The sequence below is a fragment of the Callithrix jacchus genome, chromosome 16, assembly GCF_049354715.1.
Source record: "Callithrix jacchus isolate 240 chromosome 16, calJac240_pri, whole genome shotgun sequence".
NCBI lineage: Eukaryota > Metazoa > Chordata > Mammalia > Primates > Cebidae > Callithrix > Callithrix jacchus.
Genome location: NC_133517.1, coordinates 62,536,778 through 62,550,832, shown reverse-complemented (window position 1 = coordinate 62,550,832; position 14,055 = coordinate 62,536,778). Strand labels below are relative to the sequence as shown.

General features: G+C 43.5%; 1 protein-coding gene and 1 long non-coding RNA gene across 3 annotated transcripts in view; one reads left to right on the top strand and one right to left on the bottom strand.

Moving 5' to 3' along the window:
• LOC128929904 (uncharacterized) overlaps positions 1-2,248 on the bottom strand; it is a 47,787-nt gene extending 45,539 nt beyond the window's left edge. For both annotated transcript variants that reach the window (XM_078353137.1, XM_078353138.1), the window contains exon 1: positions 1,823-2,248. In XM_078353137.1, the coding sequence (XP_078209263.1) occupies positions 1,823-2,247 (425 nt within the window). In that variant the 5' untranslated portion in view covers position 2,248. The remainder of the gene's footprint in view (positions 1-1,822) is intronic.
• A 6,312-nt stretch (positions 2,249-8,560) lies between these two features.
• On the top strand, positions 8,561-13,408 carry LOC144579801 (uncharacterized). The gene is made up of 3 exons (XR_013528213.1): positions 8,561-8,801; positions 12,699-12,806; positions 13,225-13,408. It is a non-coding gene; the product is annotated as an uncharacterized LOC144579801 (long non-coding RNA).
• Positions 13,409-14,055: the final 647 nt, after the last annotated feature.

Here is a 14,055-nt window from a genome sequence, read left to right as displayed (position 1 = left end):
CTTGAAAAAGAGAGAAGAGAGAGAAAAAAAAATTATTGATATGTTACAAGAAATATTATTTTCAGGTTGTAACAATTAAGTACCCCATTAAAGGATTGTATACAGACATATGCCAGCTATGGCCAATAGGAGCAAGATGTAAAAGAGACCTCACAGCACAAAACTAGCTGCACAGAAAAAATTAACAAGATCCCAGCTGAACTGATCTTTCCCTACATCTGGTACTGGAAACTTTTGGTATCCCAGCTACATGCTACAAGGACTCAATTTCAAAGTGAGGATCCTCTGTCCAGGAAACTTCTTGAAAATGACAAATAACCAAAGATACAACATCAACAGAAAAAGCACCAACATATCAGAAATGCTTAGGTAAGGAGCAAGTGTTTATATGCTGGGACTGCTGGTTAACACCAAATTCACAGGTTGTTCTCTTACGTTCCACCAAAAATTCTCTCTGGCATTTCCTCAGCTATCACCACAATCCTGCGCCTTTCACAAGCCAGTAAGTTTTCTTAGATGAGATTTAAATTTTCAAACACATCCACTTGGGATAACGTTTACGCTAGACTTAAGCTCAAAAAATCCCTTTCAGTGTGAAACCATTACATCGGTCATTCCCAGACAACAAATATTTAGTTTTTTTTTAAAAGACATATTATGGCAAAGCTACTACCTGATAATTTCAAAGTGATTTAGTGGAGAGTTTAAGTATGGATAATTCATTCTAAGTTTGATAAACAGGTAGCACACATATACATTATGACAGTGGAAAATTAAAAAGAAAAAAAAAATCAGCAAAAGCATTGGTTACTCACAATCAGCCCAGGATTGTCTGGTAAGTTACTTTCAGAAAAGCTTCAAACTGGTGGGTGGCACTGGGTCAATGCGATTACTTAACCCTGGCCGTTACAACTAAACTCCACTTTGATGGGATCCAAAGCTTATTACAAAAAGATGACTGCCTGGGCATATCAAGTACTTCGGTGTCCTCCGATTTTGTTCCCAGGGAACACGGAGCCTGACACCTGAAACTCTTCAGACACACGTCACCTTGCTTCAGGGCTTTAGAGTTTTGTGTATATTATTTGCAAAGTCCTCTGGACATAATTTCAGTAGTGTGTGTACAAGATTAACCTATTTCCTGCAGACACAAGGGAAGAACTCATGTCAAATCAAGCAGTTCCCTCTGTCCCAAGTAACTTTTTTATCATTTAGTCCTAAAATAACCATAAGCAACAAACATTAAACACTGGCATGGCAACGTGCACACATCATGCCCTGGTGCTACCCACAGGCGGATTCGTTCATCTCTGGTCCCCATCCAGACGGGTGCTCCCTGCCCCTCTCCCTCCCGGCCGGTCCTACCTGGCTTCACCCGAGTTTTGCCGTGAAATCTGCCACTTTCGCCAGCCCGGGCAAAAAGCAAGGCGCCTCGTCCCGAGGGCAGAGTTTCTTGCAACTGCCGGACAAACATTTCCCGAAAGCTTCCCGCGGCCCCCTCGCCCGGTCCCTGCACTTCACGAGCCCCGAGGAGGGGCCCACCTGCCTCCCGCCGCCCGCCCCACGCCTGGTCGCCGCGGCTGCACTCCGGGGCCGCACCACAGCGCCCACTCCCCCGCCCCGAGCCCCCACGACTCGGGCGCCCTACCCTGAGGGACAGGAGCGCCAAAAGAGCACCCCCGACACACAAGTGACCCCACGACGCCCCCCAGAGGCCGTGTCCCGAGAGCCTGTCAGCGCCCCCGGAAGGGGGTCAGGCGGGGGGCTGAGCGCCGGGTGTCCTCTCCGCTCCGGACACCCTCTCCCGCCCCAAGGCACTCACCTGGCCCGGGGTCGGGGGTCGCGCGAGGAGGCCGCCCGCCCGCCGCGGCCCCCACCCTCCCGCTCCCGGCACCCTGCTCCCCAGGCCCGACGCGCGCCTGGAGCCGCCGGGGGAGGGGGCGCGGGGACGCGCCAGCGCCGGGTAGAGGGGCGCGCGGGGGGCAGGGGGCGCGGCGAGAGCAGAGGCTCGGCGGCGTCCGCAAAGGGAAAGCAGCCTCCGCCGCGTCCGTCATGGCGCGCGGCGGCGGCAGCAGCTCCCTCCGGTCTCTCCGCTCTCTCGCCTTTAGTTTGACCTTTCCCTCCAGTGTGTCTGAGGGAGATCGGCTGTGCGCGCGCGTGTGCATGTCTCTGTGTGTGAGTGTGCGCGCGCGCGCGCGCGTGGGGAAGGGGCCGGGTTCGCTCCCTGACGCCTGACGTCACTGCCATGGCAACGGTAACCCCCGCCCCTCGCTTCCCATTTCCTGTCCCCGCCCACTGTGCACGTTCCGGGGCCCTCACGTGCTCACTCACACGCACGCACGCACGCACTCTAGGGGCGCGCGCTCCCAGAGCGCAATGGGTTCAGGAGATAATCTGGGCCTCCGCCTCCCTCCCTTCCCTCACTGCCTCCTGGAAATTCTACCAATCCCGTGAGGAGAAGCCGTGGGCGGGGCTGTCTCGGCTCCCGGAGCTGCGTGAAAAATTTCCCGAGGCAGAGTGAAAGTCTTCCTGAGCTACGGGGCATGTCCGGTGCCTGCAGGGGCGCTTTAGACGCCAGTGTTGACAGGAGAGAAGGATCCGAGCGGGCCGTTGGGGGAAATCTTGGAGGAGGTTACCTGCGATCAAACTGGGGCTGCGTACTGTTGTGGTCAGCCAGCCTTGGAGTGGAATCCGGATCCGCCACTCTCGCTGTGTGACCTTGGGCATGCCACCAAAGCTCTCTGAACCGAACGTCTAGAGTAAAATGGGATTAGTGAAGTCTCCTACGGTGGTTGTGAGGATCAAGACATAGGCGGAAAACGCATCACCTGGCACCTGATAGATTCTAAATGCCTAGCTGTTATTATGGAGCACACAATCTCCATATTTTACAAATGAGAACACGAGACTCAAAAAAACTAAATGATACGCTCAAGGTCAGGTCATGGTAGAGACCCAGGCTTCAAGTTCAATACTCTTTGTCTACAAAGTCTTGCCCAAAGCAGGGGTAATAAAACATTTCAGGAAAACCACCTTAAAGAGCATCCCTTGTGATCTGTGAATTACTTGGCAGTCCCCACCTCCCTCCCATCCCTGCAAAGGTTTAGAACTGGACGGAAGGGCTGAATAGCCTCGGTGCAACTTTTGGAGGGCATTTGTTCATCAGCTTCTGTATTTGCATCTGAACGAGCAACAAGGTGGTGCTTTCCTCAATTCCCTCGGGGCCCTACATTTCTTCTAATGTTTTGATTAAAGTTTAAACAGCAAGGGAGTCTAGATCCTCCACGTCTCTAACTAGCAAAGGAAAGATTAACTCAGTTAAGCATTTACCCAGCATACACCAAGTAGTAAGGTTTTCCCAGCCGTCAAAGGAGCCTGTGACCTCAGGTCTGTGCAGGCAGGCATCTTGGGATTCATGCACACTTGGGCTTCCAGCCCTTTCTTCTAATTTAGCTCTTTTATTAGCTTTTTCTTTTTTCTTTTTGAGACAGAGTTTTGCTCTTGTTGCCCAAGATCGTACAATGGCACGATCTTGGCTCACTGAAACCTCCCCCCCATCCCCTCCGGGGGTTCAAGCGATTCTCCTGCCTCAGCCTCCAGAGTAGCTGGGACTACAGGCAAACGCCGACATGCCCGGCTAATTTTGTATTTTTAAAAGAGGGTTTCTCCATGTTGGTCAGCCTGGTCTCGAACTCCCGACCTCAAGTGATCACCCACCTAGGCCTCCCAAAGTGCTGGGATTACAGGCATGAGCCACCACGCCCAGCCCTTAATTTAGCTCTTAATCACTTACTGCCAGGCAGTATTTATTGAATATTGTATTACTATGTAATTTTAGATATGCTGTTAAATATTTTTTAAAGTATGTGTCTGTCTCCCTGTCTCGTAGCCCCAAACCTGTACCTGATCTTGGTAAACAATGTCACCTAGTACCTTAAATAAGCCCTGAAGTTTCCCATGTCCCAGGAATTTCACTTGACCCTCCCAAGTTCAATGCAATCTCTTCCAAAAAAATCTTGGTGGTCTACTTAGTTGGAATAAATTAGTATCTTTTCTATAGCATTTGGCAGCTACCTTACTTTAGACACTGTTTCTAGTAGACTTTGTGTTCTATTTATGCACATTATCACCTACAGAAGTTTCTCTAACGTTCACGTTCACGTGTGAGTTGGCTGTTCGTATGGATCAGTATCTCACTTATTACCCATTCCTTTAAGGCTTGATTTATTTTCCTTTTCCTTTCCCCTAGGATTGTAAAACTCTTGAATGGCAGGAACCATATCTAGTTCCACATCGAATTTCCAGCCTCTTCCACAGTAACAACAGCACTCAACAACTAGCTATTGAATGGCTGAGTGAGCTCCCTGCCTGTCTTATAAAATTATTAGGGGCATACTTTATTTTCTATATTTATATCCAAAATGAGGGATTTTCTGGGAAGTTAAGAATTTCCAATAAATCTTGGACTACTCTAAAATGCATCAGAAATCACATGGTCACACTCATGCAATGAAAGGAGGCTTTGGCAGTGGCACAAGAAGACATCCAGCAGAAGTAGGAAATGCAGTAAGGAAGGAGTCATAATGTTTTCAACAGCTGCCACTATGGATCTAGGATGAGAGATTTTCACATGTTGTTAAGAATGAGAGATTACTCCAAGGTATATAAGTGATGTTGTTCCCAGGAGAGAAGAAAAAATATGCAAAGAGAAATTTTGAAATCAAACAATATTTGCTTGCTTTGAATTTGTAGTATTTGTCCCTTTGTCTAATTTGGCACAAAAATTGAAAGCCTGCTGATATTCTTGTATCCAGGGTTGTTCTCCTCTTGATATGCTGTTTAACTCTCTCCGTGTGTAAGTCCTCACCACACCTAGTCCTTTTATCTCTCATCATGCTATGGTACCAGCAAATGTCCAGCCACACAATCCTGAAGTTATTTGCAGTTCATCCTCATCTTTATTTGTCAGTCTTCAAGTCCCATAAAATCTTCCTCTTAAATGGTAGTGAGAGTCATTAATGGTTCTCCACGCCCTTGGTCACTGCCTCTTCCCTAACTGGTCTTTTTTTTTTTTTTTTTGAGGTGGAGTTGCCCAAGCTAGAGTGCAATGGCATGATCTCGGCTCACCATAACCTCTGCCTCCTGGGTTTAAGCGATTCTCCTGCCTCAGCCTCCCGAGTAGCTGGAATTACAGACATGCGCCACCACTCCCAATTAATTTTGTATTTTTAGTAGAGATGGGGTTTCTTCATGCTGGTCAGGCTGGTCTTGAACTCCTGACCTCAGGTGATCTGCCCGCCTCAGCCTCCCAAAGTGTTGAGATTACAGGCGTGAGCCACCATGCCCAGCCTTAACGGCTATTTATTTCTCATCTTAGGCTCATCTATCCCAACTTCCAACAAACCCCAGACTCTAGAGAGATCTGTAACTTACATTTTAAGTTTTGGAATATGAATATTGAGTACGTAAGGATAAGATGTTTAAAATTGGCCTTTGGGATCTGAAGGACCCATCCAAGGCTTTTTTGGAGGCTAAACAATGAGAACATTTTTAAATTAATGACATCGTTAGTTAACAGAGAGCTAAGATGTCTCCTGGTATTTAATAGGCAATCCTCAAAAAGTTGAGTTTAAAAAAAAGCCACTGTGTGTGTGTGTTTGTTTAAGTACCTCATTACTAAGAGAGAAAGAACATTCAGTTCCCATTGCAGGGGTTCTCCTGCTCCAGGATTACTGAGAGTCCTCTGGAGTTCGTGTGGGCTCAGGTGAGGTGATAAGCATGCCCTTGGCAGGAGGGCACTCTTTTCTATCAGGGAAGGTCAATATCTTTACAAGAACACAAGCTTCTAGGAGGAGGTGGTAAATGAGGAAGCAGTGGGTACATGAAGTGAGAACGTACTACTCACCCAGACCAGCTCACTCAGTCCTGCTGATGAACAAGGTGAATCAGCTACTCTACCCTTACAGCCTGTTAGGACTGATGTATTCAAATTAGGCAGCTGTGTGCACAGTATGCACTGCACAAACCCAGTGAAGCTATTTGCATGGGAGTCTGTGTGAATGGCATCTTCTGGGTCTGCACAGCGCTCACCCTCTATGAACATATGTAGCAGTCCTGAGTGGCATGTACAAGACACATCCCTGTCTACTTTGGCAATCTAAATAGAAATAATCATTTGTGGAATATCTACCAATTGTCATCTCAAAAACTTAAATGAATTTTAATATACAATTTTATATCTAAAGGTTTTTGCATGTTTGAAAATGCTTATTAGACTGATATCACTACCATTCATTTATTTATTCTAAAAAATAACAATTGAGCTGCTAAGTTCCGGGCATGATTCAATAGTCTGGTTTGATAAATGTGTTGAGCACCAACTGCAAATCTTAGTAATACCATTAACTCTTTTCTTCAAAATATAAGCTTATGTTTATATTTTTTTCAGTTTATGCCATTTTATAATATGAAAATATCCTCTAAATCCTCTTATGTTTTGACATGGTGTCTGGCTGTCACCCAGGCTGGAGTGTAGTGGCACTATCTTGGTTGATGGCCACCTTCATCTCCTGGGTTCAAGAAGTTCTCCTGCCTCCACCTCCCAAGTAGCTGAGATTACAGGTACCTGCCACTGTGTATTTTGTATTTTTTGTAGAGATGGGGTTTCACCACGTTGGCCAGACTGGTTTCAAACTCTTGACCTAAGTAATCTGCCTGTCTCAGCCTCCCAAAGTGGTGGTATTAAAGGCATCACCCACCATGTCTGGCCTCTAAATCCTCTTTATTTCATAAACACTCATCTACTAAAATTTGGAGATGATATTTGGTTCATTCATTTCAGACAATTCAATATAGTAGGATGCCCTAGTGCATGTGAAGCTTGTATTGTGTGTGTGTGTGTGTGTGTGTGTGTGAGAGAGAGAGAGAGAGAGAGAGAGAGAGAGAGAGAGAGAGAGAGAGAGAGAGAGAGAGATTCTACATATAACACCTCCTGGCATTATCAGAAGAGGTGATAGAAAATTAAGTTGTCTTCTTTAGGAGTCTCCTGGGAGCCCTAAGGAAAGCTACCCTTAATAGAGTGGGAACAACATTCCACTGGCCAGAAAAGAGAGCATAATTATGCTTTGAGCCCTGGATCATTCTGTAGAGGAAAGCTGCCCTCCAACCAGAAACAACTGATTTTGATTGTTATTTGAGCAATAAATAACTGAAAATTTGTCTATTTGTTGTTATTGTTATAGCAGCAAGCTTTACTCAATGACTTAATTGGAAAAATAATATGACCCTATTTGCACCCCAAATTTGTGGAGCTGCTCATACTAACAATATTAAATACTTTTTTTCCCCCAGTAGCTTTTAGGGTATAAGTGGTTTTTGGCTACATGGATGAATTATATAGCAGTGAATTCTGAGATTTTAGGGCACCTACCACCCAAGTAATGTACATTGTACCTAATGTGTTGTTTTTTAGCCCTGGCCCCCCTCCCATCCTCCTGCTTCTGAGTTGGTTATATATAAATGATATAGAGTGACATAAAGTCCATTATATCAATCTGCATGCCTTTGCATACTCCAATGTTAAATTCTTAATTTCTGAACACGCAATTAAGTGACCCTCTGCCTCTAGTAGTCTTTACAGTTGACTCTTGAATAACCAGGTTTGAACTTCACTGGTCTGCTATGCTTGGATTTCCTTCTGCCTCTGCCAACGCTGAGACAGTATGACCAACCTCTCCTCTTTCTCCTCGTTTTCATCCTACTCAATGTAAAGACAGTGAGGATGGAGAACTTTATGATGATCCACTTCTACTTAATGAAGAGTAAATATATTTTCCTTTCTTGTAATTTTTTCAATAACGTTATTTTCTCTAGCTTACTTTATTGTAAGAACACAGTATATAATACATGTAACAAATAAAACGTGTTAATTGACTGTATGTTATCAGTAAGGCTTCTGGTCAACAGTAGGCTATTAACGGTTTTGTTTTTGGGGAGTCAAAAGTTATGCTTGGATTTTGGACTGCATAGGCAGGTTGTTCCCCTATTTCAAAAGTCACTGTATTATATGCTTCAGGTCTTTGATAGCTGTGCTAGGCGTGAGTGCCACTGCTGTAAAACTGTTATGTGCAGTTCCAGAAGCTGATATACTTAGTTAAAAAAAACGGGGGGCTACTCAGGAGGAATCAATACACACATACATATGTAGAATCACACACACACACACACACACACATGCGCTACAGAATAGTAGGATACAGAGTTCCATTATTTGAAACTCTGGAAAAAGTTTCACCATTTTTACTCTTATCATTATGAGCATCAACATCTTTCTCGCCATTATAAGTCAAGTCATTGGAAAGAGTCTGAAACAATAACCTTGACTATTCACAGTAACTCAGGAATAATGAAGGAGGAAGAATGAATGAGTTGCCCCCTGAGGATGGTGGGCTCTCCTTTAGGCATGATCATCTGCATGCATCTATCTCTCTGCAATGTCTGTCCTGTGGCCTCATGGGGGGTGCAGTGTCATGCCAGACATCTGTGTTTGGCTGGCCCTCTGGCTCCCCCACAATTACTACAGAGTCAGAAGTGGAATGTCTGCCTGATGTTTTATGTCAGAATCAGTATGAAAGACTGCAGCGTGCTGAGTGAGCTTTCGGTTCTCGCTGAGGATGGGATGCAGGGTCCACCCCCTGTAGGCCACAATTTTGCCCGGAGGCAAAGCATTCAGTCTTTCCATTGGCCTGACAATTTGAGCTAAGCTCGAGGCCAATAGACAAAATGCACTAGCAACTACAGAGGTGAGTTTTGTTAAATTACAATAACATCCATGCTTCCAGGGGAGCTGCAAAAGTCACTCCTGTCAGATACACTCAAAATCAACAGCCAAATTACTCCTGCAAATGCTCTGAAGCTATTGAATAAAGCCTTGCAGTATTTTAAATAGTAACTTAAAACCTCCGGTTTCATGGCTCAGTAATAATCATGATAATTCTAATCAGTATCCTCAATAGTGAATGTTAATAACTACTTATTGAGTGACCACCATGTGCAAGTGCTTTGCTGGATACTTTATGTATGCAAGGTATTTAAGCTTCATAAAAGCTTTGTAAGGCAGATGTTATTATCCCATCCTATCGTTGGAGAAACAAAAATTCAGAGCACATAAACAACTTGCCCAGTGTTACCACAGAGATGATGTCAGTGCACTTAAAGAATGCACAGGCTGGGCATGGGAGCTCACGGCTGTGATCTCAGCACTTTGGAAGGCCAAGATGGGAGGATTGCTTAAGCCCAGGGGTTTGGGCCGCATGGCAAAATCCTGTCTCTACAAAAAAGTACAAAAATTAGTGGGCATGGTGTGGACACCTATAGTTCCCACTACTTGGGAGGCTGAGGCAGGAAGATCCCTTGAGCCTGGGAGGTGGAGGCTGCAGTGAGCTGTGTTTTACCACTGCCCTCTAGCCTGTGCTATGGAGAGATTCAGTCTCAAAAAAAAAAAAAAAAAGGAATAGTCTTTGAATGGCTTACGACTTAAGTATGTAAGAGCTACTTCCTAGCTCAGGGATATTTTAAACAAGCTTTTTATTGGAAAATTGTAAACATACAAAACTAGAGGGCTATACTCATCAAGAAGATTCTATCAGGTATAATTTGGAAGTAAAGGGTTTTGAATGATTTCTACCTTATTTTTCCTGGAGGAGAGCCAAGTCCTTAATAAGAATTTCTGCAAAAGAGGAGCCTGGGGCTGAATCTTATTTATAGAGGCAAAATATTCAATCTCACATTCTTACTCTCCACTTGAATTTTCCAATTAATGCTGAAATAGCAAATAATATGAAGACTTAATTTTGAGTTGGTTATTCCTCCTCATCCCTACTGCAAATCCTCAGTTTAGGTTTAAGGCAGGTTTATGCTGAGTCGCATAATAGTCTCCTCTCTCGTTATAAGCCACAGCAAGACTGCAGACTGAACACTGTTCATCTTGTGGAACGGGTATAAGCCAACTTATGTTTAGCAAATAATTGATTTAAACTGAGGTTGATTCAGTGGTGTGCTGTAGCATACTCATGCTGGCTCACAAGAATCAATTGTACATGTCTCTTCCGAATTTTGCATTTGGTGACATAACATTGGTGACTTGAAATCGGCGAGAGTATTTACACCATGCAAATCCACAAATGTGCAAATCAGGGCTTCTATTCCCCAGAGATGCAGTTGTTAAATATTTATCAGTACACTACCGGGTAGACTGTATTATTTGCTCACAAGTATCTGCTGTCCTTCACTGTGGGTCTACTCCCCACTACTCTTCCCTGTGAGACTAGCATATTTGCCCCCATCAGAATTCCGTCTTCGAGGGGTAAACAACTGCAAATAGTGTGCAGTGTATGCCGCTTGGATGACGGGTGCACCAAAATCTCACGAATCACCACTAAAGAACTTACTCATGGAACCAGACACCACCTGTACCCCAATAACCTATGGGAAAATTTTTAAGAAATGAAACGTATAGAAGGAAAAAAGAAAAAAAAAGTTCATCCTGACTGTGTGACTTGCTTTGGTCAAAGGAATATAGCCAGAAGTACATACGCCATTTCCAGGTAGAGGATTATGTGCCCTTTTTTTTTTCCTTTGCCCCAAGTCATCATGTCCCAGATAGCGTCTGCTTCTTTGATCTAAGTCCTAGAAAAAGATGAATTAGATGACATATTGCAAAATGACAGCCAACCTGTAAAGGACATGGACATATGCAAGGAATAAATCTTTCTTTGTAAAGATTTTGGATGTGTTTGTTGTTACTTCCGCATGACATAGGCTAAGCTAATTGATTCAGCAACTGAGATTTACTGAGTTGCTGCCATAGCGGAAAACCTAAATTACGTTGCATTAATTCTGAAGCTTGAAAGTAGGAAGCAAAAATAACACTGTTGAAAGACAGAAAAATGGCCACCCATGCTATCTAGTGGCACTGTATTGGGTAAAACTCACCTTAATCCCTAGGAATACAGATAATGTACTAAATGAGCTTATGGCTTTAGGCAAAGTTGTGAAATGGAATGTTACTCTCATGCCTAAGTTGCTGTGGGCTGCACTTAGTGAAATGCTATGAAAGTTGAGCTTAGGTAGAAATTGTCCCTTTCGGGAAGATCAAAGGGAGTAGAAAGGGTCCAGAAACTTGAGAACTCAGAAGACTAGAGTGTGTAATTGATTTTGATTTCCAAACAATAAAAGATAAAACGGAAAGGTCTTTCAGTGACAAAGACTGACTAAGATTCAGCCTTGTGGCAAGGACCAATCAAAAGTATTGTTCCTCTATTAAAACCTTTGAATTGATTACAGTGGCACCAATTAAATCCTTCCAGTTGGACAATGGCTTAGGAAAAAGAGATTCCAAGTGTAGTTCTTTCACTGGAGCCAGATCATTTTAAATTACCTGCAATTAAGTCTAGAGGGAAAGTTGCAACTAGAGAAGAATTATGGACGTGGCTATTGGCACATGAGGCTGTTTGGAATCAAATAGATAAAAATGTGAGAAAGTTTTATTGCCAAAAGAGTTACCAGCTCATACTAAAATAGATTATAACTGGTTGAGACTTGAAATGACCTTTGGATTTCCAACTTCCTGGGGGAAGAAGACAGAGAAGTCTGGCCAGCTTCCAAAGGGAACATATAGTCCTTTACAAAAAATGCTTTAGGAGGATAATTGAAAAGGAAAGACCTCCCAGACGACAGTGCCAAGTAGATTGAGTATTATTGTTCTAGGTACAGAATCAAGTCCTAATCAAAGAACATTTCCAGTCTCCATGGAAGGTAGTCTGGCACTTCTGCCCAAGGGACTTTGAGAATTGCCATGGACAAGTGACTTCTGTGTTCCTCCTCTCCTCTCGCTTTCTGAATTGGAGTGATTATTTTAGGTATCCTGTTTCATCATGATACATTGGGCATATTAGGGGCAGATAACTTGTCTTTTTGATCAAGAGAGTGAACATCTGGGCCTGATGTAGGCAGAACTCCATGAGATCATGGAATTGAAGCCTGATGCTGTAACTGAATGGAATTTTAGGTTATTTTTCTTGAATAGGGCTGCCATATTTTGTAAATTAAAATATGTGATTCCTAGTTAAAATGGAATTTCAGATAAACAATGAATAATTTTTTTTGTATATCCCACTGTGCAATATTTTGGGCATACTTATCCTAAAAAATTACCCATTATTGATCTGAAATTTAAATTTAGCTGGGCATCCTGTATTTAATCTGGCATCCCTATTGGAAAGGATAGATGTATTTTGCTTACAAAGAGAGAGAAGTGAAGACTCACAACCCAGAATTCTGGTAGATTGCACTATTTATCCAAAACTTTGCTTCACTTCTTTTTTTTTTTTTTTTTTTTGAGATGGAGTCTTGCTCTGTCCCCAGGCTGGAGTGCAGCAATGGCATTATCTCAGCTTACTGCAACCTCCGCCTCCCAGATTCGAGCAATTCTCCTGCCTCAGCCTCCCGAGTAGCTGGGACTACAGGCGCCTGCCATCACGCCCAGCTAATTTTTGTATTTTTAGTAGAGACGGGGTTTCACCATGTTGGCCAGGATGGGCTCGATCTATTGACCTCGTGATCCATCCGCCTAGGCCTCCCAAAGTGCTGGGATTACAGGCATAAGCCACTGGCCCGGCTGCTTCCCTCCTTTTTTTTAGTGCCTGCCTGGTGTCCCTCCCTGTGAGAAGAGGTATTCTTCCTGCTCCACTGACATCAGGCTTAGCCATGTTTCTGGATTTGGTTTGTTAGTGAAAATGACATTTGCTGCTTCCAGATAAAAACTTTAAGTGCAGGCTGGGTGCAGTGGCTCATGCCTGTAATCCCAGCACTTTGGGAGGCCAAGGTGGGTGGATCACAAGTTCAGGAGTTCGAGACCAGCCTGGACAACATGGTGAAACCCCATCTCACTAAAACTACAAAAATTAGCTGGGCATAGTGGCAGGCGTCTGTAGTCCCAGCTACTCAGGAGGCTGAGGCAGGAGAATTGCTTGAACCCAGGAGGCGGAGTTTGTAGTGAGCTGAGATCATGCCATTGCACTCCAGCCTGGGTGGCAGAGTGAGACTCCTCTTCAAAAAAAAAAAAAAACTTTAAGTGCCATCCTCTAATGCTGACATTTCTCGTGTACCTCTATGACGATGCTGGCGTGCCATTGCTCAAGATTGTTCCTTTGGTCTTGATTCTAGAATAAAGAGAACATGGAGCAGAGCTGCAGCTGATCTTCAAAGGACATGAACACAAGTTGGAGAGGAGCCATTTTTGCTGTAAGTCCTGAATATTTGGTGGATATTATTGCAACACAACTCAGCCCAAACTGACTAACCCAGCAAGTTTCTATGTATACATGGAAATATATGTGATCCTGGCCTCTAGGTGGTTTTCATAATAAAACTAAATTACGTTCTAACTGAAAAAAATACAAAGACAATAAAAATCACATGAAAGATGAAATGTTTGAAGTCTGTTTTTTTTTTTTTTTTAAAAAAAGATGAATTCAGGGTGGGAATACAGCATATTTTTATTAAAATAAACATTATTTTATTTCATAATAAAAATGTTTTCTTACAGTATTAATGTTTTAAATGGATAATTTTTATATTGAAAGCCAATAAACAAAACTGCACCTGGAACTTAAGGTTAGTGCCAGAAGAAAGGGACGTGTTTTCTTTGCTCTGTGCCATTGATTATCATACGTACCATTGTTTATTTACAGATTCGAATTACTTTTATGCATTCACTATTCAACATGCTCGTAGATGTGTGAAGGACCGGAAAATGTAACCCCCCAATAGGTATCTAGCATTCTGACTCAAAAGTAGAGTTTCAAGAACACTGTGGTTTGGAGCCAAACAGTCCTGACCCAAGTATGTCGTTACTTTATGATCTCTGACAAGTTTCTCAACCTTTTGGAGCCTCAGTTTTCTTATCTTAATTGATAATAAAATGGTAATACCTCTGTTTGCAAAGCCTCTGCTGTTTGCCAAGGTACTTAGGTGCTCTGCATGTACTATTTTCTT